Below are 26,226 nucleotides of genomic sequence, written 5' to 3'. Positions count from 1 at the left end.
ATTAAAAGTAATAGTTTTAATACAGTAGCAGTAGGACTTGTATTCCTTCATCCAGTCTTGCTTTTGCTTTCCTTTCTGTCTCCAGCCATGTAAAGACTTCCTTTTGGGGCAGGGTTTGCACAGTGCAGGGATTGTGGTGATGACTGTTTCCCCCAGTATCTTAACACCTCTTTTTTTGCTTCTTTGGATAAATTCCTTACTATGGAAAGGAGGATTGACTCCACTTAGTTCAATGATGCTGATTTTTCTTAAATTAAGTAATTGTTTTACTTCATATTAAATCTTTGAAAATGATACCTGTTGTTAGAGTAATAAAATCTTTGATTTCCCTTTCCTTCTTCTACTTAATTTGTCTGCATAGATTTCAGCCACTGCTGCCTGGGACTCTTCTGTCCATGATTCAGTGCACCTGAATAGGGTAACTCCTCAAAATGAGAGAATTTACTTAATTGTGAAGACTACTGTGCAGCTTAGTCACCCTGCTGCAATGGAACTGGTATTACGCAAAAGGATTGCAGCCAACATTTATAACAAGCAGGTAATAAATTTATATATTCTTTTATTCCTTGTTTTGTTCCATATTCTTAATTTAACGAATGTGTTTCCTTAACTGCTTGCTTAATTCTGGAAGTCTAATGAGAGAGAAATGAAAACTAGGTTTTTATAGGTTGCAGTGAAGCTGTGTACTGGTATATTTCTTTGAACTGTCCATTCTTCAAATGATTGAACTTAGTAGCCTTGTATACTGAGCACAGTGTTGTAAATATGACATAAAATATCATAAATGCTAAAAAAGTAATTTAATAAATTATTATTCTGATTGCCTTTGTAATCAGATTTTGCATGGCATGTTTTATTTCTTAGGATGTCATAAATAATAATTATCAAAACAGTAACTGAAAATTTCTTTCTAGAGTTTTACCCAGAGCCTGAAAAGGAGAATATCCTTGAAAAATATATATTATGCCTGTGGAGTGACTTATGAAATAGTATCCAATATACCAAAGGTAAACTATAGGATATTTCTCTGGCAAATTCACAGAAACCAACAGACTTGACCTACTGCAGTGTGTGATACTGATTAGAAAGTAAATGTCCTGCTTTGCTGATATGAGGCAGTTTGCCAGAGTGAATATACTGAAGTTCTGTGTTACATCATGTTTATCTTTAAACAGTTGAAAACTGTGGGGATTTTATTTTCTCTTCTACTGTGTTTAACTGAGTTTTTGTGGTAGAGTTTTGTTTGAATGGCCATTAGTGTCTACAGGGAAAATATAGAGGGTATTCAGAGGAATGTTCAGGTCTTTGAAAAGAGAATAGCTGGGAAGCTGAGTTCACAGGAATATAAATTACTTTTTATAGAAAAAGCTTATACAAGTTGTAAATGTACCATAAGATTTATTTTAAAGGCAAACAAACTGGACAAATGAAAACATAAATAGTCTTGTCACCATGTGATTGTCACTTTGCTGCAGTACTACTTAAATTTTAAACTCTAGTGAAATCACAGCATATTTTAAGATTTGGGAAGGAAATTAAATTTCCTTGCCTAGGAAATTGTCATTAGTTGAGCCTTAACATATGCAATTTCAGGTTATATTTGCATTATTTCTGGAGGTGCTTTTACTATAGCAACTGTTCAAAACTTCTCCTAAGCTTGATTCCTTCAGCATCATTTGCATCTCTATGGAACAGCCCTGGGTCATTGACTGTAATTAAGTTTGCTGATTAAGATGCCCAATTCAAACTGATTTTTGGATTGAACTGGTCTAAAAAAGTGAACTGAAACAATTGGCTTTCCTTTTTGAAACCTTGAATGGTGTAACTTCTACTTTAGGCTACAGAAGAAATTGAGGATCGTGAGACCCTAGCACTGATGGCAGCAAGGAGTGAGAATGAGGGCACATCTGATGGCGAAACCTACATTGAGAAATACACACGAGGTGTGCTGCAAGTGGAGAACATTCTGAGCCTTGAACGACTAAGACAGGCAAGGAAAAGGCTTTTCTTGCACCCTTTGCACTGGATTATGAGAACTCAAGAAGAGATGATTGATTTTTTTAAAAATACTGTGTTGCTTTTTTTGTTTCAGTTGGATTTTTTTTTTTAGAGATCATAGGACAAATAAATGTAAGACAAAGTTACTTCTGCGAAATACAGATTTCCAGAGGTGGTGGATGTAGTAACTAAAGCTGGCAATGATGTAGTAGTCAGAACCTGAACAAGCAAAGGCCAAAGAATGAATTTCAGACAGAAGCTTTGGTGGCTGTGTGTGCAAATTAAGATTTGTGAATGCAAGCCCTGATTGCAGTTGTTAGCTACACTGAAAAAATGTCCCTATCCCACTTGCTCAGTTCTCCCGAGGAGACCATGGCATTGCTGCTAGTGTTTTGTTCTCTTTACACAGGCAGTCACTGTCAAAGAGGCTCTCTCCACCAAAGCCAGGAACATCCGCAGGAGCATCAGCACTCCGAACGTGCACAACGTAAGGACCCTTCGTGGTTAGCACTGATGGGGCAGGGGCTGCTGTCTGTGCTGGTGTAATGCTTGCACAACAAGATGTGGTAATGACTACTCTGTGCTGGGACTAACCAGCCTGCAGGAAAGTGGTCACCAAGTGAAACCCCTCCCCAAAATTGTCTGTCCTAGGAGATTACAGAGTTAACAAGGAAGAGGGAGGGTTGGTTGAAACTCTTCTCCTTTCACAAGGATATCCATTTAGGAAGTAGTTCAGGATGACAACTGCCCTGATTCAGATTACTTTTACCTTCAAGTCCCTTTAACTTTTTTCATACTATAAGGGGTGGTTGCCATTTTATGTTCTCTCATGCACTCATACAGCAGAAACATAGATGTCTTTATGCATAATCTGGTCTGAAAAGAGAGAGCAAAATATTTATTAGGACTAAATGATCATAGTGTTTCTGCAAAGTATTACATGTCACAAATAAAAGGTAGGCATTTTGTCATTCTGTCTGTTGGTGTTCTGTAGGTGTCCTGTAGTCGACTGGATCTTTCTGCCTGTGATGAAGATGACAAGGTATGGAAATGTAGCAACAAACAGCTCACATTCCCAGATTTCCCAGGCCCACCAGAAGCAAGATGTGTTTGAAAATTGAGGAGAAAAAAAAGGAAATAGAAATAGTATTTTCCTTTAATAGTATTTAAAGCAGTTGATTTACATAATATATCTTCAAAGATATTGCACCCATTACATGCAATTTTGCATAAAACCTTATTGTCCTTCTCTGCTTTTCATATTAGAATTTTATAAACTGATATTTAAGAAACAGAGCAAAACTTTAAACACCTGACTGACCAGCTGATTAGCTTTAAAACAATCCATTTCTGTGACAGGAAAATTGTCTGAAGTCAGTAACTGACATACCTTTGGTTTGTGGGGTTTGTTTGACTTTTAAAAAAAAAACACCCGAGTTTACCTATTATTTTTTCCACATTTTCCTGCATCATCATGCAGATTTATGTATTTTTGTGTTTTTAGGGTTGGTCTGAAAGTCACCTAGATATATCTGACTGTTGTTCCAGTTACCAAGATGTATCATGCTATGGTACTTTACCCAGGGAGTCACCTCGCAAGAGCAAAGACGGCAGTGGTGAGATTTTATATGACAGTGCTGGTGGATTCTTATTTACTGCATTAAACTAAAAATGAAATTCCCAGTGCTTTTTTCCTAATAAATATGTTATCCAGCTTCTACTTAAGGAGCTAACCATAATCTGGAAGCAGGGGAGAAAGGGAGAAATGCATAAGACATCCAGGAAAGGGTTTAAAATTGAGGGTATCCAAAAAACCAAGAAGGGGGCAGAACGTGCTAAATACAAATCAAAACTGCAGGAAAAAAAAAAAGAAAAAAACCCACCCAAACCAAGACAAAAAACCACACACCACAAAAGAACAAAAAGCAGCTGCTGTTATTTTATGAATTTGAAGATGAAAATGCTTTTGTTTAAAGTGGAAATTGTCCTTAGACAGGTTCTTTACATGATATGTGGATATTGGTTGTGCCTCCCTGTCAGTGTGTAACAGATGCCTTGTTTCCTTCAGGTCACATTGACCAGGCAGTGCAGGTAGAAATACTGCTGCAATGAAGTGGGACTGAGGGTTTATTCATCACTTCCTTGCTTATAATTTCTTTTTTGATCATCCTGGCTGTGCAGGATGGCTGGCTTCGTTACAGGGCAGACTTGCAGTGTTGTGGGAAGAGGCCAGGTGAGACACAGGAAGCAAAGAGCTTCTGAGTTCTAGTTTCAAGGATACTTCCTGCTGTTTTTATGACCAGGATGAAAAGGAGAAATGTTGGAGCCTCAGAATGGAGGGGGCAGATCCTGATGTTCTCTGCTTTCCTTCTGTTTCTGGACTACTCTAAGAAGACTTCTCACTGACCTCTGCATTATTTCATGCCTAGGCCAGTGGTTAAATACTAAAATACTGATATTTTTCTGTAGCCAGCAACTTGTCAATTGCATGGCTTAACCTTCAGTTGTTTTGAAATATGCTCTTGCAGTCAGGATATGAAGAACTGAAATACATTATTTTTGCTTTTTTACCTAGGTATTGTAGCAGAGAATTCCCATGCTTTAATGGCCAGCCCTTTTAAAGCATTTTCTCCCCAGCCACCAAAGTTTTTCAAGCCCTTAATGCCAGTGAAAGAGGAACATAAAAGGAAGACCCCACTTGAAAGCCGACCTCTACTTAGTCAAGAGGTAATCTTTGAAAACCACCTGCTTTTTTAAAGCAGATGGAGTGATTCTGTGTACTTGGCAAATCATTTGCATCTGTTGCAACAGAATTTTGTAATTCTCTGGTAAAATTATTTAGGCCACTCTTCATATTGGTGGAATTTTGTGTTTTGTTTTTTGCCTGAATACAGGGTTTGTGGGTTTTGGGGTTTTTTTACTTCTTGGTATGTATTCTCCTTTACAGGGTACTTCTATTTTAAAGAAGCAGTAACCTACCTTTTTTTTTTTTTTTAAATTCAGTAAGATGTTGGTGTGGTTTTTTTTGCAGATCAAACATAATTCTGTGAAACTATTCTGGGGTGGTTATAATTCTGGCCTTTGTTCCTCACCCTCAAACTCTGGGAAGAGTGCATGATTTTCCCTACCCATTAACTTGAATTTTGATGTCTGTATGGCCAGCATGGGTGTTTCACCTTCATCAGTCTTCCCACCTTTCTAACTTGGCACCCACTTAGCACTGTGGTCAGAGCTGTGGTTTGTGTGATGTGTTGTGTGTCTCAACCTTTGCAGAGCATGCCTCCATCTCAGGTGCACTGTGCTGGCTGTGCTGTGCCTGCAGGAAGCAGTGCCAGCAGCATGTCTGAGGAGAAGATTGTAAGTTTTGTACCAGTTTCTGTCTCGAGGCCTGGTGGTGGGCTTGAGGCACTCATGCTACTGCAGCAGGAAAAAGAGGTTGTGAGGTGGAAATAAGCACTTGGGACTGATTGTAGGTTATGGTTGTTAACAGTTGCTTGCCTGGCTTGCAAATGCATTCTGTCATTGGAACTAACTCCACTGGGGTTTGGTGTTTTGTTTTTGTTTTGTTTTGGGCTTTAATGTTTCTATGTCATTTGCCCAGTACGGCGGGGGGAGAGGGGAAGTTGTAGTGTTTACAGGGCACAACTGATCAAGTAAGTGAGCCATGCTGTTATCACTCTAATATACCTTGTATGTTACCTAGATTTTGTGACTATGCCCCAGAGTAAATGGAATGATCCCATTTGGTGTAAGTAACCATGCATTTAGGTGTGGGTACACTATAAAAAGCTTTTAATTGCCTGACATGGAAGTAATATGACTAAAATAAGATTGCCGCTCTTAATTAACATGCAGCCTGTCTTCATCATAATTCAGGTGGAAATTAAGGTGGAGGGCTTTTGTTTTAATCTTCACCTGCTAAATCCTTTTCTCACTGCTGCTTCAACAAAAGGTGTATCAATCATCATTTCTGCTGTATGATGGTTTTGGTTTTGGGGCTGTGGAACATGGCTGCAAATACTTGCTTTAATCAGAGCTTTAGATATAAAATTCAGAACCTTCAAATTATTTCCTTTATAATCCTATGGAACACTTTTCCACAAAATGGTAGTGATGGGTTCTTCCTATTCAAAGTTATTTTCATTCCTACCACATAGCCAAGCCATTAAAAACCTTCTTCTGGATTTCTAATGCTATTTTGTATGTTGTTAGACCAAAGTATCCTGAGTATTATGGTGTATATATTTGAAGCTTGGCTGCTGGGTTTGGGTGGCAACTGTTTTATTCTTGATCGTGTTAATTTTCCATAAGGTTAGCTGACGTGCTGACTTGCACTGAGTCACTGATACAAATAGCATGAAGGTATTTGGCAAAAAAAAAAATCTTCTAGAGGGTTGAAAAACATCCTTTGGAAAATAAATTGTTACAAAACTTTCCATAGCAACTTGAGGGTAGTTTTAATCCCTTGAGTGAAAACAAAGTCCCACCCCATGCATGCCCTGAATTAACCCAGGCACTTGCCTGTGCTGCTTTCCACAGATACACAGAAGCTTTTAGAGCTAGAAAAGGGTAATATCCTGCCACCAGGCTTTGCCAACTAGAAGGGAACTAATTCACTGAACACTGTAAACCTGCCATAGCCAACAGGACCATGGAAAGAGCTGTTCTTTCAGTTCTCATCTGCTTAACTCATACTGACTTCTCCCTTGTATCAACACAGCTTTTTGTTTGGTTGCATAGGAAGTGAGATCAAGGGAACTGATCCACCCAGTTGATGGCTTGACTACAGTGCAGTTATATTTCATTTGGATCTAATCCTCTAAGTCTGATGACCTTTTAGACCTGTGAGTGGGTCCTGGAGAGACAGGCAAGAAGTAGCAGCTGCTAGTGGGGAGGAGGTTGACACAGCTACTTTGCATAGCCCAGCCAGCCTATGGTGTTGTGTTTAGCAAATGATGCTTTAGGAGAGATGTCTTTGTAGGATGTAGGCTTCCCAAGCTACCCCATTTTTAAGAGCTGCAGTGAGTCCTATGTTTTAACTAGGCTGGAGTATTCCAATATTCAAAACACACCTGTCAAAGGAAGGGTAATTAAAAAAAAAAAAAAGCAGTTAACAAAAAATATTTTTATTCAGTTGGCCTGAAATAGAGCATTCAACCTGAAATTTCAGAGAGTACTTACACATGCTTTATATTGCAGCTATATCAAAACAGCATGCTATAGGGGCACGTTCTAGATAATACAGGAATACTGTGACTTATGTTAAGGTCAGATTAAACATTTTCATAATAAGTGTATTTAAATACTGCCAGTACTTAATGTTTAAGGGAGGATTTGCTAAGAGGAAACCCTTCTAGCAGGCAATAAAAATTAAGGCACCAGTAGTGCAACAACTAGATAAGTATTACTGATTTTTAAATTAGTAAAATGGGATCTAACTTGTTGAGGTTACTTGAGAGGTATAATTTAGGGCTTTGAAAGCTCAGATACTTTAGCTTTTAATGACACAGTATCTTCATTACAAAGCACGTGTATGGAAGCTGCTCTGTGCTCTTGCTTATTTTTCTTCTTTACTGCTAGAACTTGACATATAGTCTTGTCTGATTTGTTCTCGCTCTCATGGTCTTTCTGTTACCAGTTCTTAAATCTGCTTTTCATTACAGTCATTCTGTTACATCCCAGGGAAGTTGCTGAAGTTTCTTGACCAGTTTTTCTAAGATTTTATCTTTATTTATACCAATAGCCTGAGCTGTACAAAGCACCTTCTTTTGTTTTTCCCCCAACATATCACATCCACAGAAGTTTGAAGGACTCTGAAATTGCTTTGTTTCTGGAATTTCCCAATCAGGAAATTCAAGAGAAGCTCTGAAAGGAAATATGTCTTGTCCCTACCAGGGCCGCCTTCTGTCTGTCACAAGGTGGCATCTCATCACCTATTCTCAGCATTCTTCATAGCCCATGTTCTAGTAAGAAGACTGGTTCTCTTTACCTCAGCTTTTCTACTTAGGATGACAATAACCCTGAAGTGGCACATGACTGACACTGTGGTTACCTGTTTGACCTTTCCTAATCACTCACCAGTGTCTGTGTGTCTGTAGAGCCATTCCTCAGTTACAGCCTCTTATCCAGTCTGATTCTGAACAGGAACACCACCAAGGTGGGGTTTTTTTCAGTTAAATGAGGAATTCTGCAAGTTTCAAAGGAGATACAAAGAACTCTGTTATAAAAATACATTTTGGTCTCAAGGGAACATTTAGCCAGTATCGACTAGAAACACTTCCTTCATTAAATGTTTATTAGCTTGGAGCTCATATATAATCTTCAACTTTAAAAAGTATATTTGATAAACTCTTAGTTTTTAATGTTTAAAAAAAACAAACAAAACTATAAGGTTCTGCACAGAACAAAGCTTAGTTTTGTACAAGTAAAGTTGGCAAAAGGGAAGAGGTAAGCAGAATGGCTGAGAAAACATCCCTCAGAGATGAGCAACTGGTATCCTGCAATATTAGTGCTTGGAAGGGTATTCTTAGTCTCAATAGAGCAGGTATTACTTTTTTTTCCTTTCCTTCTGTAGGAACTGTGGATTTAAGATGTAAATAGCAAGATTTTCAATAGTATAAATAATACTCAAGAGTCTTACTGGCATTTCATAACACTACTGTTCCTCTTCAGAGAAATAAATGATTGCAAACTAAAACCTTCATCGAAATTCTGTATGAGAAATAACTCTGAAAGAGTACTGTGAAAATTAGAAAGCAAAGGATACCAAGTGTTTACTTGAGCAAATATTAATAATCAGAAAATCTGAAATGTGGTTGGATTTGTCAGATATACTTAGACAAGTAGAGACATCCTGTTCAAATACTGATAGCTGTGACAACAAAAAAATTAATATTGAAAATCTTGAGTCCTCTTAAGAGGCCATTCTGCATGGGTAATACTGAATTATATTTGCTATGAGTTTGCTGAGTTTGAACATGGTAAGAATGAACATGAGACCTTGTTACAGATAAGGGCCATCTGACATATAGGGAAAGGCTGGAATGTCTGGAGCTGTTCAGCCTTAAGGAGACCAGTCACAGGGGCATCTTATCAATGTTTAAAAACACCTGATGAGCTAAGGCAGACTCTTCTCAGCAGTGTCCAGTGACAGGACATGAGGCAAATCAAAACACATGAGATTCCATCTGATCACAAGATGAAACATGAAAACACTTTGTCTACTGTGAGAAGGGTCAAACACTGGAATGAGTTGTGCAGGAAGGTTGTAGAGATGTCAAAACCCACCCAATTGGACACTGTCTTGGACAGGCTGCTCTGGCTGACTCAGCTTGAGCAGAGGGAGATTGGGCTAATTGACCTCAAGGGGTGCCTTCCAATCCAACCAGTTCTGTGTGATTATTCTGACATGGGCAACTCTTTCCTGTCTGGGCATTTGAAATTTTGTTATACAAAGTCATTGGGGCAGTCTTGGCTATTTTGAAGCGAGGAAACATTTTGAAGAGGATGTTTATCCTGATGTGTTGGTACTCTGTGGTCATCTGGTTAAGTGTACTTCTTTTCCTTTTACATTGGTGAGTCACACCAGGTGTCTGAAAGCATCCAGGTACTCAGATATCACACAGGATCTGCTTTGATCAGAATTTGAAATCTGTGATGCAGATAAGGAACTGAGAAATAACGGGTGCTTGAGATTTTTTTAAAGGACTTCAGCAGTTTTGAATTTTCCTAAAATACAATTATTTCTAGTAGAAATTTCCTGTAAACTAACAATTTTTAATATATATGTGTGCATACATATGCCTATGTTTATACATGCATATATATGTGTAAATGAAGACATACATGTCTATAAAAAAGGAAATACTTGAAAAAGCAGCCATGTGGAGTCCTGCCTGCAGTATTTTATCCTGCGGGAGCAACCCTACCATGTTGCTGGAGTCTTTCTCAGATTTATTTTTACAGACTGAAGTTCTTAGCTTCAGATCAATTCTGTGAAAGCCACATCTGTGGTCTGATCACAGTGCACCCTTTCACATCACCAAGGGGAAATTTAGGGAGGCACCTCCAAATTCTGCCAGGGTGATTATTGTCACTTATTTCCCTCCAAACACATACATGTATGCATACAAATGCTTCCTTGAAGATTTGCTGTAACTTTTGATCTTTTTCCTTGCATATTCAAACATCCTGAACATGTTCAGGTGTGAATAGCCAGGGGTAAGCAAAACTATTTAGCCTTGCTGATATCAGGTTAATAGAAAATCCCACTGTGCAAAGTTTTTAAGAACCTCATAGTTTTTAAAGTCTGTGTTGCAGCAGGGACTCTGTAAGGCCTTTACCATTCATATCTATGTTTCTGTTGTTAGGTGGTGAATTAACTCTATAAAATACCTTCAGTAGGTTTAATTAGTCTAAATCATAGGAGAAAAAAGTTTGTGGATGAAAATATGTAACCTTCCTTTTATTGCTTTACATTTTCTGAACTATTTAGAATTTATTTTCTAAAAATTGAGTAGCTCAGTGTAGATCCCAGCTGTAGTTCCCACCAGCTCTTTTCAATGGTGTCTTCCATTCTTCAGTTAAAGAATATTAAAGGAACATAATTCTCCATGATCAGAAAAGAAAAAATAAAGGATGGTTAGCTTATTTTGGAAACCTCACTGTCACAGGTTCCTAATCCTAGTTCCTCTTTTCATTTGCAGGACTCTGAGGAGGAAGACAGTGAGTTGGAGGCCATCAATAAGAAGCTGATAAGTCCACAAAGTTTTCAAAATTTCCGGCCTTATGTACCAGAGGAGTTTGCTGACTTCAGTATTTACAATGCTAGCCTGGAGAACAGGGAGTGGTTTTCCTCTAAATCAGACTTTATGAGCTCACGTGTTCTTGAGAAAGAGGTGTCCCGCAGCCCCACCACTAGCAGCATCACTAGTGGCTACTTTTCCCACAGTGCCTCTAATGCCACCCTGTCTGACATGCTTGTTCCCTGTAGTGATAGCACAGACCAGCTAGCCAGTCACACCAAGGAGCTGGACTCCAGCGATCCCTCGGGATCATCCCTTGCACATGATTTAAGATCTTCTTTGAACAAGGAATGTCGAGAGTCAGAAAAGGAGTTAGCGAGAGAGAAGTTACCTGTGGTGCCACTGAAAGAAAACAGTGCCTTAACAGAGCAAGTACCACTGTCATTCAGTGCCACTGACAGAGACTCTCAGCAGTTACCCGGAGATGGATCCTTCTCAGCTCTAAGTTCCTTGGATGGCAAAAACACCATTGAATTTTCAGCGCGCGAGGTGACGGTTGAGCACACGACGGACATTGTGGAAGATCACTCCTTTACTGAGTTCATGGGCGTTGAAGATGGGAAGGACTTCGACCATTCAACAGCTCCACAGTCGTGTTCCCTTCTGTCCTCTAACGGAGAGAGCGCCTTGGAGTCACCCCGAGGCCCTGGCAAGGGGCAGAGCCCGTGCACGGGCCAGCAGAGCTCTGCAGCAGCAGCAGCAGGTGACGCCTGGCTTGCGGATGCTGTAGAAAGCCCTTTTTGTTCTGGACTGGTGAAAGACGCTTCAGACCCTGAGACTTATCCTGATGCTTCCATGGACGACTTTATTACGAAGGACCACTTGGATGGTTCTGATTGTGAAGAAAGTGCTTCTGCAGATCAAGCCCACGTCTTACCAAGCTGGGTGGCCGTGGGCGAACAAGTCTGTGTTGGAAGTAACAAGATGGGCACAGTGAGATATGTTGGAACGGTGGATTTTTCATCTGGAATCTGGGTTGGAGTTGAACTCAATGTTCAGCTGGGTAAGACTAAATGTGTTCTGGGTTATCTGTGCAACTAGTGTGACCAATTTTTAAAGTCACAGTATCATCATTCCTTCCAGTTCAGTCCTGGGAAGTACCTCTGGTTTCATGAAGCTTGATATCTGATACACCCAGTTCTTGGCTTTCTGGTGATAGGGATGCTCTGATCCATTTTTAACTGTCTGAAAGCCCTGCTTTTGCATGTTGTGGTAGTTCCCCATTGGTACCCATCTGTTTTTACTGATCAGAGAAACAAGGAAAGCCTAAAATTGGCAGATCTTTTTTAAATCAGTGTGCGCACATTCATGAACAGTACTAACAGTGTGCATCACTTGTCAGATGGGTTTGCTGTCAGTGGGTTTTTGAGATTTATTGTTTTCCACTGGGGAAAGATGAATTCCAAAGCACAGGTTTTACGTAACTTCAGAGGGGTCAGAAAAAGTCAGTGCTCTGCAAGTGTTAAGAAACTTCTATAGAAGTGAATTCTATAGAAATGAATATAGAAATATATTTCTATAGAATATAGAAATCATTTAAAAATATGTTTTTTGTAGTTTAATAGGTAATATCACTTATGCCAGAAGTTTGTCTCCAGATAAATTTTAAGCTTTGCAAGCAGTTGGTTTTGAGGACAGTTTATTTTGCAAAATGAACACATGCTTGGCTTTCTAAACTGTTAGTTAACAAAGCAGTATTTTAGAAAATAATCTTTTTGGTCACATTTCAAGCCCTCCTTTCCAAGTTTTGCTCTCCCTAGTGTATGGTGAGCATCTGGCTCTGTCACTCAGCAGGAACAATCTTGGCTATTTGACAGATAACCAAAACTATTTACACTTCAGTGCCTCAATTGTATGTGCTAATGGCAGCACCAGCATTTAATCCTGTGCATTTTTTTCCATTGAAGGGAAGCACGATGGAATTGTGAAAGGCAGAGAGTACTTCCACTGCAAACCACGACACGGCATTTTCGTTCGTCCTGGACGCCTCAGCAAAGCACCAGCCCCCACGAGGAAATGGAGTAGCACTTCCCGGTCTCAGGCATCTTCCACCTCAGAGAAACGGAAGAGTTCTGTGCTTCAAGGCTCACCAGCCACTCCCAAGACAGGAGGAGATGTCCTCTGCCATTCAGGAGATGCAGCAGCTTCTGCTTTTTCTAGGAAACAGGAAAACAGGAAATCTTGGATTAACTAAACCGCAGTATTTTTGCACTTACTACACGCATCACTGTGTAGAAAACTTTATGGATTTTTGAAGCTATTGTACATTTTAACCTGTCCATACGGAATGTGTATTCTCTAGAGTCCTTGACTTAATTATCTAATTTTTTATAAATAATATATATATTATATATATATGAATGTGTATCTATAGTTTGTCTGCCAGTGAGCAGATATGGCTGCACACTAAAACACAGTTAAAGCTGATTGTAGATAACTGAGGTACTGGACTATTTGTTACGCAAACAACTTTGGGAGATATATTTTAAACAACAAAAGATATTTTATTGAGGAAAAAACAGGATGTAAATCCGTATTTGGTAAAAAAAACCCAACCGCTGCGGTTTGCTGTTCTTAATTACCAAAGAACTTGTTTTAGACTGACATATTTGCTGTTTATATCTTTCTATTGTAAATGTTTTAACTGGTAACTTGGTGCCATGTTTCTTTCAGTCACTGGGCACCGTGCAGCCTTCTGTGTTTAAGCACACTGAAATATCCAACTGCTTCGTATGTTTTGTCTTCCTAGAGGCCTGCCACTGTGCTGACTTGGCATTGGAATGACTGAGGATGCCTGAAGCTATGAGTCTGGCATTTCACGTGTTAGCAAAAGCCAGCCGGGCAGTTTGACTGCAGAAACAGTATTACTGCAAGGGTGTGAGAGGACAACATTCTGGGATTTTTAGGGGGGTTTGGGTTCTTTAGGTGTGGGGTGGGGAGAAATGGGAAATAAAGAAGCAGTAAATGGATCATGACTGCAAACTTTGCACTTGTTACTTGCTGGTTTATTATCAAGATGAAATAGAACCTGCTAAAGTAATTTTAATCTGTAAAGTTTATTTTAATAATGGGAATGATGGAGGGATTTATGTCTGGTGCTCATGAATTCCTAAGAAGGTTGTTCCACATGTAGATACTGTAGATGCCTGTACAAGTGTTCTGGATATTTGTAAAGCAACATGGTAAAAAATGAGTGAAGTGAATGGCCTGCTGTATCTTTTCTTTGTTCCTTAGCAAGTGAATGATTGAGATACCTGGGACCTTACTGAAAAGCTGCTGTTCTTTCTTTGATTGTTGTGTACAGTAAGCGGACTCTTGTCTTTTACTATTTACTGTAAAGAACTGTAATTTATATACTGCCATACTGTATTTAATTGGTGCAGACCTATTGTGTGTTAGAATACAGACTTGGGATTTAAAAAAAAAAAAATGTTTTGCTTGTGTTTGGTACAATTAGGCTTCATGTTCAAAGAGGGAGCTGTTTCTAGCTGGTGCTGCTCAGATGGACTTGGTAAAAATGCTGAAGGATAGTGTGGTTGGAGTGGAAGACTGGATGGCATGAACCCATCTTACCACTGAGCCTCAGAGGAGAATAGCAGCCCCTGTGGATACACATTCCTCACCTTCTGCTTTCCTTGTCCCTCCCAGGAGAGGGAGCAGAGCTGGGGAACTCCTGCCAGAAAACAGAACCATGTGGGTCAAGGGGAGATGGGACAAGTTCCCAGAAGACAGGCAAGAGAGTATCGTTGCTAAATAAATGAAGGCCTCAGCTGCCTGCAGCACAGTTGGCAGCTGGGAAGGCAGTGTGCTGGAGGAGGTAGTGAAAGGAGGGGGCTGTGAAGTGCAGTGCACTCACCCTTGCCATGGCTTTTGTCTCTTCTAAGACAGGATTCTTACATGTTAATTGATTTTGGTGAAATGTGAATCTTTGCAGAACAGTTCATGCTTCTGGGGTCCACCTAGAGTTGTTGTCACTGCATTAATGACGCTGCTGCTGGAGGAAACTTCTGTAAAAGAAAAAGATTTTATGCAGAATTATTTTTATCAGGCACAGATTATTGTGGGACACTGCCAGGTATCAACACCAAACACCCCAGTGTCTTGAAGTTAAGTTTAGATTTTAATCTTTTTATAAACCTTTTGGGAAATCTACTTACACACTGGCATTAATATATTTGTCTAGGGCCACTACAAACAATTTTGGAAATCAATGTGGCCATTTTCTTACGGCACTCATTCAATAGTTACACCAGGTTAGCATCAGCCAGCATCAGCTGGGCTCTTCATTGTTTCAGACTGCTGAGAATACAGAATGCATGACTGATTCCTTCAGAAACACTGGGATAATTGTGCTCTTGGAGTAGGCAACCTGTACATGCCACAGAGACCAAAGCAAGCCAACCTTGTGTCCTTCTGTACCCATTTACCATACATAACCTATGCCATTGTGGGTTCTGTTGTTATTAAAAGACCTTTACTTTAGCAAACCTTGCATGTTAACATGCCTTGCCCTGGGTCGATGTAAAGTTAGGAGGAGCACAGCTAACGAGTGCAACAGTGTGATAGGAAAGTGAAAGCTCTTTGGTTGATGTGCTACTCAAAACTCTAGTACATAAACAGGACCTTTTTTTCCCTGTTAGCAGTGTTGGACTAGGATTTTGCTGTCTTGAACTTTGGATTCAAAGTGGAAGAAAATAGTGGTTATAGTGCAACTGTGAATTGCTTTTTTTTTTTTCTTTTTAATATTAACTAGCAGCTAAAATACACTGCATAAAATAACAAGCACAGTTTGTAGCAAGATCTCAGTTTAAAAAAAAAAACAGGCACTAATCATGATACTGAATATAACATTTTGCAGAGCCAGTCTCTCATTCAACAATCCTGCCATCCTGTTTGTTTTCCCAGTCTGCACAGAATTAATGATTTTGACCATCAGGATCGTTAGAATGCTGAGTTAAGATCACGCTGGCCTTCACCTTGTTTTCTGAGTTTATGATGTGCTGTTTTTACGAGCACGCATGCCTTTATTGGAGACACGGAGTGCTCGGGGAACAGCTGTCACAGCCCAGCAAGCACCAGCACAAGCGTTGAGTCAGTTCCACTCGCTGTGTCAACATTCCGCCACCAAAGGCTTCCTTCGAGTTTGCAGCTGGATGCAGAGTCCGGAGTGCTGGTACTGTGTACACACTAGCGAGTGCCACGGAGCAGGGCGCTGAGGGAAAGCTGGGCTGCCAGCCCCTGGGAGCAGCCTGTGGCTGTTCCCTCAGGTCAGCTCGCTCGGGTAACTCCTCCTGTGCCAACAGGGCCGGGAGACAGGAGCCGCCCCCGGCGCTCGACAAGGCTGCTGGTGGGATTTGCTTTCAGCCTCTCCCCGCTTTGGGTACAAGTTTTGGGGTCTTCTTCATCTGCTTAGCTGGGAATTTACAGAATCCAAAGGGACGGAGGAAAACGTGTCAAAATCTCTTGACTGAAATGGACCGTAATGATTTAAGGCTGGGGAAGGGTGGAGAGGAGGCGGCTGGATGAGAACAGGCGCTGCCTTCTTTATGCAGCAAAACATGCTAAGAACAGCTTTTCTCATTTAAGGAAAAAAAAAGAAAAATGGTGTGCCGTCCAAGTGCAGCGGAGTTTTCATCCGTGAATGCGTAAACTGCGAACGCCCGAGGGTGGGCCGCAGAGAGGGATGACGCTGGAAAGCCATCCAGCTTTCCTGACCTACTTGCGTTTCATTCCAGCTAATCCGTGCGCGCTCCGGCACGGCGCAGGGACAGCGCAACGCCGGGAAGCGACCCGCCGATGCCTCCAATGCATCCATCCCTCCATCCAATGCATCCATCCCTCCATCCAATGCATCCATCCCTCCATCCGCGCATCCACGCTGCCTTAACACCGCGGCCCCTTCCCCGCGGGAGGGCGGAGCGGCGCCGAGGCCCGGCCCTGCCGGCAGAGCGGGGCGGGACGTGCGGGGCCTCACGGCTCGGCCTCAGCCGCCGCCGGCCGGGGTGAGTGGCAGCGGGCGGGACGCGAACTCGTGACCCTTGAGCTTGCGTGAGGGCCCGGCGGCCCCGCGGGCGGAACAAGACCTGAGGGCCCGGCGGTCGCCGCCTCCGCCACCGCCCTCTTACCGAGGCTCCGCCCGCCCGCACTGTCTGTCCCCTTCGCCCTTCTGCGGGCCGGCAGATGCACGTAGGCTCGCAGCCCGTCGCGGCTCCGTCCCTTGCTTTTCCCCACTCTTCTTAAAATGCCGGCGGGCAGTCGGGTCCTGGGAGCTGCCTCGGGTTAGCAGCGCCGTTCGGAAGCGTCGCGTAAGTTGAATGTCGGCCGAAAGCCCTGCTTTGGAGCAGGGCCGATCTCCCCCGTTCTGAACAAAAGCGGTGATCCCGGCCCGAGGGTCTCGGGTTGGGGATGATTCCGTGTTCTGCAGGTGCAGGAGGAAGCCGTGAGGAACACTCGCCCCTGGTTCTTTAAGGAGAGCTCCTCACAGGAAACTGGCAGAAATACGCACCCTGCCTCGGCCGCTTATGTTTGATTTATTTCTCCCCAGGTGAAACACTTCCGACGAACCCTGATGTGTCTCTTTCAATTTTCCGCTAGAAGGTTGGTTTCCCAAGCGCATTGTGGACTTAAAGCCTCGTCTTCAAAGAAACAGAAGTTTTGCTTGGAAATGGCCCGTCCTAGTTCAAGTAAGACGTGTATTTGCTTTAGCACCCCGGACAGGTTTTTAAGGTGAAGTGCTAGAAGGTTTCGTGTGCTGGGTGAAATCCATGGCTTAATTCAAAATGCTTAAAACAGTGTGAAGTTGCTTTTTTTGTCCCCTAGGTAGTAAAATTACCTATGTCTGTGTTCTGTATAGTTCCAAAAGCCCTTGCAGTCAGTATAGTTGCAACATGAATGCGTTTTTAATGTTTATAATTTATGCTCGTAAGTCTGCAATGGTTAATTGCATTTCCCTTTCATAATCCTAATGAGTAATAAAATTAATTCCTCATTCCTTTGTACAAGAATGGGCCTTAAGCATTTGTAACAGCTCAGGAGCTGGGTAACCCCAGGAGCTCTGTTCAGGCCACCCATTGTAGCTTGTTTTGGAGTATTTTGGTTTCGCTTTTCAATGTGAGAATGTGCCTTAACTTGAAAACTGCACACAGGTACAACAGCAACCCCCCTAATGTCGGGTAGCTGAGGCAAACTTGCTTTTTCTGCTGCCTTGAGCATCAGCATTTGGCTGCTGACAGAGATCTGGCTGGGAGGGCTTTTAGCCTGTGCTTTACATATTCGGGCTTGTGAGCTTGGGTTTGCAACAGCAGGTGGGGCATCAGAATAGCAGCGTTCTCTGCCCCATCTGTGCTGTGGGTCTTGGGACCTCTCCAGTGGCTCTTTCTCTCTACAGGAACTTACCTGCCTCTGGGTGGGCTTTTTTTTTTTTTTTTTTTTTTTTTTTTTTTTGGTGGTGGGGGGAGGTTTGTTTTTTATCTGAAAGCTCACCTAGTAAATTGTGAGGATTGGGGTTGTGGTGAGCAGCTCAAAGTTTAGCTGGAGGCTGCTCACTCGTGGGATACTGTAGGAGTCCGTACTGAGGCCAGTGTTGTTTAACACCTCCATTAATGATCTGGACAATGGACCAGAGTGTATCCTTGGCAAGTTTCCACCTAATATGAAGCTGGGAGGAGAGATTGATACCCTAGAGGGTCCTGCCCCTGGGGAGAAATATTCCCAGGCAGTAGGACAGGCTGGGGTGACCAGCTGGGCAGGAATGTCCCTGGGGATCCAGTGGACACCATGTTGGCCATAAGCCAGTGATGAGCCCTTGTGGCAATGAAGGCTCCAGGGCATCTTCTCAATGCATAAAAACACCCCATGGTGTTTGTCTGCTGTGAGGGTGGTCAAGCAATGGATTGAATTGTGCAGGAAGGTTATGGAGTCTATCCATGGAGATATCACAAGCCACCCCAAAGGACACTGTCCAGGCCAGTCTGCTCTGGCTGACCCTGTTTAAGCAGAGGGGGTTGAGCAAGACAATCTCCAGAGGTCCCTTCCACCTCAGCCATTTTGCGATTCTAACCTGTGTTGCTTTAAAATTAATATCTGGTAAACTAAAATTAATATCTGGTAAACTGCAAGAGGTCTTTTTTTGTCTGTCTATAACTAACCTGTTCCTTTTTAATCTTGTCTTGACTCACATAAAAAGGCAAAGGAAATTTTACATCTTTTTCCCAAACTACTTTACCATGCAGGGAAAAAGTAATTTGTGTGGGAATAACACATTAAAAAACACAGTTGCAAACCTAGAAAACAGGAAAAATGCATAAAAAGAAAACGTGTTTTCTCAATTTACCTGAATTTTGAAGTTGATACTTCATTAAAAAAAAACCACAGTCAAACAAAACCAACAACAAAACAAATGTATTTTTTTCATCTCAGGATCTTATGTAATAATTAGGAAGCAAACTTTTCCTGGGTGGTGGTGTCAACAGTTGTTATTGGGGTAGCATCTAGTGTGGGGGTTTAATTAAAGGCTCTGCCTTTCCAGTATTGACTGTAATCACATTAGCACATGTTGCCCTACTGAGCTTGCTCAGACACGTATTTTGAGGATCTCCAGGAATTGCCCTTTAAATTCCAACATACAGAAACTCAGGAACCAGTTGGTTTTCCGAAATTAAAGTCATGGGAGGTGTGTATGGAAGTCATTTCTGGACACGTAAGTGTGGCCTCTTAGGTCAGAGTGTGAGCACCTGAGCAGCTCCTTGTTTTCCCTGCCCTGGCACAGACATGGCTGATTTCCGAGAGGTGTTTGCCAAAGCCAAGCACATCGCCATCATCACCGGAGCCGGGGTCAGTGCCGAGAGCGGCGTCCCCACCTTCAGAGGGGCTGGAGGCTTCTGGAGAAAGTGGCAAGCCCAGGTAGGTACTGGAGGCCTGTGCCTGCACAGCTGTGCCTCTGTCTGTCACACAGGTGAGTGTGGAGGGTCAGGAACAGCTGGGGGAGGAGGGTGGAAGATCTCCCACAGCAGTGCAGCAGGGACAGAGCTCTCCCTACAGCTGCCTCTGCAGCTCTTCCCTGTGCCCTTGGGGATCTGCTTCTGTCCTTCTGTTTATCAGTTGCTTGAGAAAAACAACTTCTTTTCAGGCAGCTCTGGGTCTTTCTGCCATCCTTGTTTTCCTGCAGTTCAGCTGTTTGCTCATCTTTTGACACCCTCACTGTTTACCTACCATGTGGGACCTTTCCTGCTTTAAACTCTTAAGAGTTTAAAAACAAACCAAAATACCAAAGGAAGAACTGACGATAGAAACTGGTTGTTTTATTTTGATCTTGGTGTCTCGTAACACCCTTTAAAAATGTATTCGGGCCTGTTTTATTTTGGGGCAGGTTCTTTAAGTCTCCCACAGGCTCTGTCTCTTATGCTGGAATGATCTTGCCAGTGCTGGGAGCCACAGGGCTGGGAGAGGAGGTGGGAGCAGACACTGGGAGTACAGTTAAAAGCACCAACAATGTGAATTCTACAAGGGCCTCATGAGTCTTATCCTGCTTTCTTTGTGGTTTTTAATTACAGCATTCCTGAAAGATCTGATGAAGTTGAAAAAGTGTCAGAGAGATGAGTTTTTTAGATTCTTTGACTCTAAAGATGAGTTTTTTGCTTTCATTGACCATCAATTCAAATAAAGCATGTGTGTGTACAAATGCCTGGTCCTGCTGCATCAGAAACTTGAATTCAGTGTTTCTGTGTCAGCTGAATTGTGCACTGAGGCGCTGGACTGAGCTGCACCTCATTTTTGAGAAATATAAGGCAAAATTAAAGTTGCTGTGAAAAGCAGCTTCAATTTGACCTGCGTGCAAAAAATACAAGACAGACTCTGGTTTTGACAATGGGTGTAATTTGGCTTGTGTTACACTTAAATTAAAGCAGAAAAGAAATCCCTAGCAAAGGAAATATATACATGTGGTGCTGAGTTTTATGGCTGCTGTGGAAAAGAGAGTTGTGGGTGCCAAAAAAGGGTGTGCATTGGAATATCTCATCTTGCTTTGTGCTAAGCTCCCAATAGTTTGGTAGGGCAGCACAGAGTATGGTTGGAGTTTAGTGTGAGCCCACATACCACACTGTTGCTATGAGTTACTTCCTCTTTTGGTCTGACACTTTGACCAGACACCCTTGTAAGGGCTGTGGAACAAAATTCTTATCAGCTGCATTTGGTTATAAATAATCTGCTTTTGATGACCCTTTGGTGCAGGCAGCAGTATAAATGGCAGAGATCCAGCAAGCTTCATCTGAACATTCTTTTGTTGTAGGATGACCTGTTGTGTCTTTTGCAGGAGCTGGCTACTCCGGGGGCTTTTGCGCGAAACCCTTCCCGTGTGTGGGAATTCTACCACTACCGGCGGGAAGTGATGCTGAGCAAACATCCCAATCCAGCCCACATCGCCATCGCGGAGTGCGAGAAGCGCCTGAGCAAGCAAGGAAGGAGCGTTGTGGTCATCACTCAGAACATTGATGAGCTGCACAGGAAGGCAGGCACCAAGCACCTCTTAGAAATTCACGGTAAGAGTTGGCTCACAGGCCAGGAGACCGGGGTGGGGAGTGGGAAGATGGGAAAGTGGGATAAGTACAGAGACAAAAGAATTTTATCTTTAAAACTATAACTTGCATAAAGTTGTTTACAGTAACACCCTGTTCTCTTTTGGAAGTTGTTTCAGGTACTTCGTAGCCTCTCTTTATTCCTCCCCTTTAGAATTACAGAATCTCATCTTTCTGTTTGTAATGGAATCTGACAGTACACAGGAACTGATTCTCCCTTCTCGCTTGCACAGTTTTCCGCAGATCCACGTGAATTCATGTGGCTGTGACACCTGGCTGATTTCACTTAGAAAAGGGGAAAAGAATCCCCCAGGATTCCACTGTGTGGTAGTACTGGTGTCAGACTGCCACCAATAAAGGGTGTATTGGCAAGCCTGGCCTCACCAGCCCTGGTGCTTTTCCTCTGTCCTGTAACAAATGTTATGTTTTTATTAATGTTACATTCTGTCCTGTCCTCACTTGTGCAGTCCTTGGCTACAGGAGGACAAAGGGACTGGAAACGATTGAGATTCCCTTACCTTTCTTTCCCTTACTTTTCTTTCCGGTCCTTCCCCTCTATTCCCTGTAGTCAGTGGAATTCTTTACTCCCACAAAGTGCCAGGGGAGCACGAGGCAGGTGCAGCACCAAGGAGTCAGTGGGGCTTTGGGATCTGATGAAATTGTAGGTGTGGAGAGAAAGGAGGGTGTGGAAGCACCATCCTTGGAGGTGACCCCACTCATTTCTCTACTCCTCAGGCCCTGCCACAGGGTGGAGGTCTCCCAGGACAAAGACCCATATTGGTCCTCCAGCATTGTCATGCTTTTTAACTTGAGTATCACTAAAGGTGTAAATGGGATTTACCACCACCACTTTTGTGCTTTGGACATAGGAAACCTGCACAAGCTGTTTCGCAGTTGCGGACCCAGTGATGCAGCCTTGCCAACAGTTTAATTTTGGGTACTTGTATTCCTTACAAAATGGATGCAAATTTTAGTTCTTGGCTATATTGCACATCTTGACAGCATGTTAGTAATGCTACAGAAGTTTTTGAGTTTTGCATGGAACAAAATGTTGTTGACCAGCATATTTTATTTTTTTAAGAAAATGTTTCTGATGTAAGAGGAAAAGCAATAAACAGAAATCATCTTCCTCAGTGATATTTTAAATTTTCCTGCAAAATATGTTATGGGACTGTGTATTACTCATGTCCTGAGGCAGAACAAGGTGACACAGTGGGACTGTCTTTGCTGTTACATTCTGTAGTTACCCACAAGGTACAGCCTCCAAGGTCTGTAAATAAAGGCTGCCCTGGATAAGCACAACCACTTGCCTGCACAGCCACACCTCAGAGCCATCGCTTCATCCCTGATGTTTCCTCTTTGTGTGTTCCAGGTAGTTTATTTAAAACTCGCTGCACCAGCTGTGGAAACGTAGCTGCGAATTACAAGAGCCCGATCTGCCCCGCATTGGCTGGGAAGGGGTAATCCATTCTTTCTTCCACCATTAAAAAAGGAAGTGAGCAGGGGGATGGGCCAGGCATATACTCAAAGAATTTTTAGGATGTTTTTTTCCCTTTACATTTCGCCAGACCTTTAGATAGTTACATAAATAGTTGTCGTGCCTTTGACAGTCTTGGTCAGCTTATTACAGTCGCTCAGCTCCAGGATAATTCTGGAAAAATTCCTGCCTGCCTTGTGTGTGGTATTTTTGGATTGTAGTAGGTGTTTGAAGTTGGCTGATGTTGCAAAGTTTTCTTGATTGGAGAGTGTGCTTTAGAGAATATGAAGATTTTTAGAGAATGCTACGTTTTTATTTAAAGTACATTTTGTACAGCTGGACATGTATTTCCATTTTGTAACTACAGGGCTCCAGATCCTGACACACAAGATGCTGCAATTCCAGTTGAAGACCTTCCTCAGTACGTATGGACCACTTTGTTTGAGCTATTACCTCTTCACGCTTTGTGCACCTCAAAGCTTCATGTTACTGTTCACGTTGTTTTGGAAGGACATTCCACGGGATTCCACAGGAGACAAAGAACTCTGCCCCAGGAAACTGAGTCTAAAGTTACAGGGGCATCAGACAAGGAGTGTGTAGAAGCTACCATGGTGCTAAAGGCATCGCATGTTTGTGTACTTGAGCACCAAGATGAAGCATGCCCAATTTTGTGGGGTTTGTAGTAAGTGAAATAGTAGGAGGATTGCAGCAAGAAAATGAGTCCTACAGCAGTAAGTGTTTTGTTACTTTGCAGGTGCCACCCACTGTTAGGCTGGGGTACCTCACAGGCACAGAATGTGCCGTGTTGCTTTTTTACACTGCCTGAAGCTTTGCCTTAGTTAGTTGCAGGTGGAAAAAGTCACTGCATTTTTTATCTGATTCCTAAGGAAAGAGAGGCTAACACAAGGCTTCTGTCTTTTGGTTCATTTTCTCCTTAAAACCCTGTTAGCCAGTTAATTAAAGCTGATGGAGGCCGAGTTTTAACTTTAATGCATTTCAGGAGCTGAGTAAGGGGAAGGCACAATTAAGTATCTGTGCTGAACAACTGTTCAGCAACCCCTTCCATGGGATCATGCAGTACATGTGTACTTCCAGCATGTGTGTACCATGGAATGAGCTGCCTTCTGTCCAGCAGCACAGGGTAGAGGAGGGTGTGGGGAGGGCTGTGAAGGAGGAGAGAGAATGATGGCAGGTGAGACCTGCCCAAGTGAGAATGAGAACTGCTTTGCCCTTCCGCAGCATAAAGCAGCCCGTCAGCAGCGTGACGCTGTCCTGTTGTGGTGTTTGAACAGGTGTGAGGAGGACGGCTGCAAGGGGCTCCTGCGGCCCCACGTCGTGTGGTTTGGCGAAGCCCTGGATCCCGGCGTGCTCACGGCAGTGGAGAAGGAGCTGGATATCTGTGACCTCTGCTTGGTCGTGAGTGGTGCTTTCCTTTACCTGTCCTCTGAACCAGCAGGGAGGCCACGCTAAGGATGTGGCACCTCCTGGCTGAAGCAGATGCATCTGTGCTTCCCTGAGGGACCTAAAAGCCCCAGAGGGACTCTCCAGTGTCCAGTGTGAAACATTAAAAGACCTTGCAGTTTGAAAATGTACACACATTACTCTGAAGTCAACAGGTACACAGAGGTTAGAGATGACACAGTGTTGTTTGGCTGTTGAATTTCACTCCCCCTCTATTCTGCTCTGGTGAGACCCCATCTGGAATCCTGTGTACAGTTCTGGTGCCCCCAGCATAAGGACATGGAACTGTTGGAGCAAGTCCAGAGGAGAGCCATGAAGTTGATGAGGGTACTGGGAGCACCTTCCCTATGAAGACAGGCTGAGAGAGTGGGGATGTTCAGCCTGGAGAAGGGAAGGCTCTTGGGAGACCTTAGAGCAGCCTTTCAGTACCTTATGAGGCCTGCAAGGAAGCCAGAGAGGGACTCCTCATCAGGAACAAGGGGTGATGGCTTTTAACTTAAAGAGAGTGGGTTTAGATTACATACAGGAAGAAATTCTTTACTGTGGATGCCCCATCCCTGGAAGTGTTCAAGGCCAGGTTGGATGGGGCTCTGAGCAACCTGGTCTAGTGAAAGGTGTCCCTGCCCATGGCAGAGGAGTTGGAGCAAGACGATCTTCAAGGTGTCCCAATCCAAACCATTCTATGATTCTAATTTCTCAAACAGTGAAAAATACAATTATTTTGATGCACAGTTTAAAAAGAAAGTAAGTCATAATGTGCTGCTTTTTTGCAAGGTGGTTTATATGCCACTTAGGTTCCAGATCCCTAACCAAAACACTTGCTTAGACTGTTGTCTTCCATTTACAGAATGATCTCAAGTAACAGAAGGAACATTTTGTTGGGTTTTTATTTTTCCTCAAGATGAAGTGTACCATTTTGTTTCTTGGATGTTTTTTCCATCTCCAGTTACAAACGGGTTTCTTTGAGCTGCATCAGAGAAACAATTCCTGATTGTTACACTCAGTTAAATAGCTACATCTGCAGTGACACTAGTCACAGATACTGATTCGGTTTAATTTCTGTAGGGATTTCCCAGGCTTCAGTGCACATGCAGTGTTGTGAGAAGGGCTCTCAGCTCGGGGCTGGGTTGGTTTGCTCTGTTTGAGCGCTGTCCTGCTACCCTGGTGACTTCTGTCCCGCTGCCCGCAGGTCGGGACCTCGTCCGTGGTGTATCCTGCGGCCATGTTCGCCCCGCAGGTCTCGGCCAGAGGGGTCCCAGTCGCGGAGTTCAACATGGAAACCACTCCAGCCACCAACAGGTTCAGGTAACGCTGCTCAGGCAAACAGCCTTCAGTCCCCTCCACCCTGCCCTTTGCATCCAGCTGCTGAAACAATGGGTTTAGACAAATACGGGCTAGTTTCATCCCCAGCGCTTAAGAAATACTAAGTTTCTGTTAGTAAGTAAAAAAAAAAAGTTTTCTTCTTCCATGGTGGAATTTTCACTGAAGACACAAACCGTATTGTTTAAAGGGTGAGGCTGGAGACTGTCCCTACGCCCTACAAAGCCTAAACCCCTCTCTCCTCCTCTCCCCTCCCTCCCGTCCCCCTGCCAGACTCGCCAGGTAAAGCAGCGAGCAGCGGGATGCTCCGGTGGCTGCCAGCGCCCTAAACCTGCCGCTTCCTTCCAGGTTCCACTTCCCGGGCCCCTGCGGGACCACGCTGCCGCCGGCGCTGGCGCGACACGAGACGGAGATCATCTCCTGAGCCCCGGGATCACCTCCGGAGCGCCGGGAGCGGCCCCAGCGGGGCCCAGCGGGGGCGGGCGGGCCGGAGGCGGCGGCGGGACTCGTCCCCGCGGCAATAAAGGGGCGGCGGCGGGCTCCTCCTGCGGTGTCCCGTGTCTGTGCGCGCGTCCCGCGGGGCGGGGCGGGGCGG

At 43.3% G+C, this 26,226-nt stretch overlaps 2 protein-coding genes and 1 long non-coding RNA gene across 9 annotated transcripts in view; 2 read left to right on the top strand and 1 right to left on the bottom strand.

The window, feature by feature from the left end:
- The window catches only part of KIF13A (kinesin family member 13A), a 107,913-nt gene extending 93,908 nt beyond the window's left edge, over positions 1-14,005 (top strand). For 5 of the 6 annotated variants that reach the window (XM_086842309.1, XM_023919658.2, XM_023919659.2 and 2 more), the window contains 9 exons: positions 362-538; positions 915-1,007; positions 1,838-1,990; positions 2,408-2,485; positions 2,993-3,040; positions 3,503-3,614; positions 4,574-4,725; positions 10,704-11,805; positions 12,710-14,005. In XM_086842309.1, coding sequence (XP_086698435.1) covers positions 362-538; positions 915-1,007; positions 1,838-1,990; positions 2,408-2,485; positions 2,993-3,040; positions 3,503-3,614; positions 4,574-4,725; positions 10,704-11,805; positions 12,710-12,996 — 2,202 coding nt within the window. In that variant the 3' untranslated portion in view covers positions 12,997-14,005. Of the gene's footprint in view, positions 1-361; positions 539-914; positions 1,008-1,837; positions 1,991-2,407; positions 2,486-2,992; positions 3,041-3,502; positions 3,615-4,573; positions 4,726-5,271; positions 5,356-10,703; positions 11,806-12,709 lie in introns of all 6 variants that reach the window. The other variant, XM_023919660.2, reaches the window with a different exon arrangement.
- LOC111923754 (uncharacterized) lies at positions 7,112-16,833 on the bottom strand. The gene is made up of 5 exons (XR_015273964.1): positions 15,779-16,833; positions 14,659-14,809; positions 14,376-14,475; positions 9,844-12,958; positions 7,112-8,185 (listed from the first exon to the last, which is right to left on the bottom strand). It is a non-coding gene; the product is annotated as an uncharacterized LOC111923754 (long non-coding RNA).
- SIRT5 (sirtuin 5) lies at positions 16,728-26,184 on the top strand. Of its 2 annotated transcripts, none has more exons than XM_086842468.1 (9): positions 16,728-16,804; positions 17,347-17,485; positions 19,570-19,703; positions 21,112-21,337; positions 22,746-22,833; positions 23,218-23,271; positions 24,143-24,266; positions 25,501-25,616; positions 25,980-26,184. In XM_086842468.1, exons 2-9 carry the CDS (start codon positions 17,371-17,373, stop codon positions 26,053-26,055), a joined length of 933 nt encoding a protein of 310 aa, XP_086698594.1. In that variant the 5' UTR covers positions 16,728-16,804; positions 17,347-17,370; the 3' UTR covers positions 26,056-26,184. The 2 variants fall into 2 exon arrangements, with proteins under 2 accessions (XP_086698594.1, XP_086698605.1); XM_086842479.1 differs by having other exon boundaries at positions 16,729-17,107.
- The last annotated feature ends 42 nt before the right edge of the window (positions 26,185-26,226 follow it).

Source organism: Cyanistes caeruleus, chromosome 1 (assembly GCF_971803275.1).
Source record: "Cyanistes caeruleus chromosome 1, bCyaCae1.hap1.1, whole genome shotgun sequence".
NCBI lineage: Eukaryota > Metazoa > Chordata > Aves > Passeriformes > Paridae > Cyanistes > Cyanistes caeruleus.
This window is presented reverse-complemented; position numbering and strand designations above follow the sequence as displayed.

Coding starts and splice junctions, on each gene's coding strand:
- SIRT5 (XM_086842468.1), top strand. CDS start 17,371: ATGTGTCTCTTTCAATTTTCCGCTAGAAGGTTGGTTTCCCAAGCGCAT. Junction 17,486..19,569: donor AATGGCCCGTCCTAGTTCAA/GTAAGACGTGTA, acceptor GCCCTGGCACAG/ACATGGCTGATTTCCGAGAG. Junction 23,272..24,142: donor CCAGTTGAAGACCTTCCTCA/GTACGTATGGAC, acceptor GTGTTTGAACAG/GTGTGAGGAGGACGGCTGCA.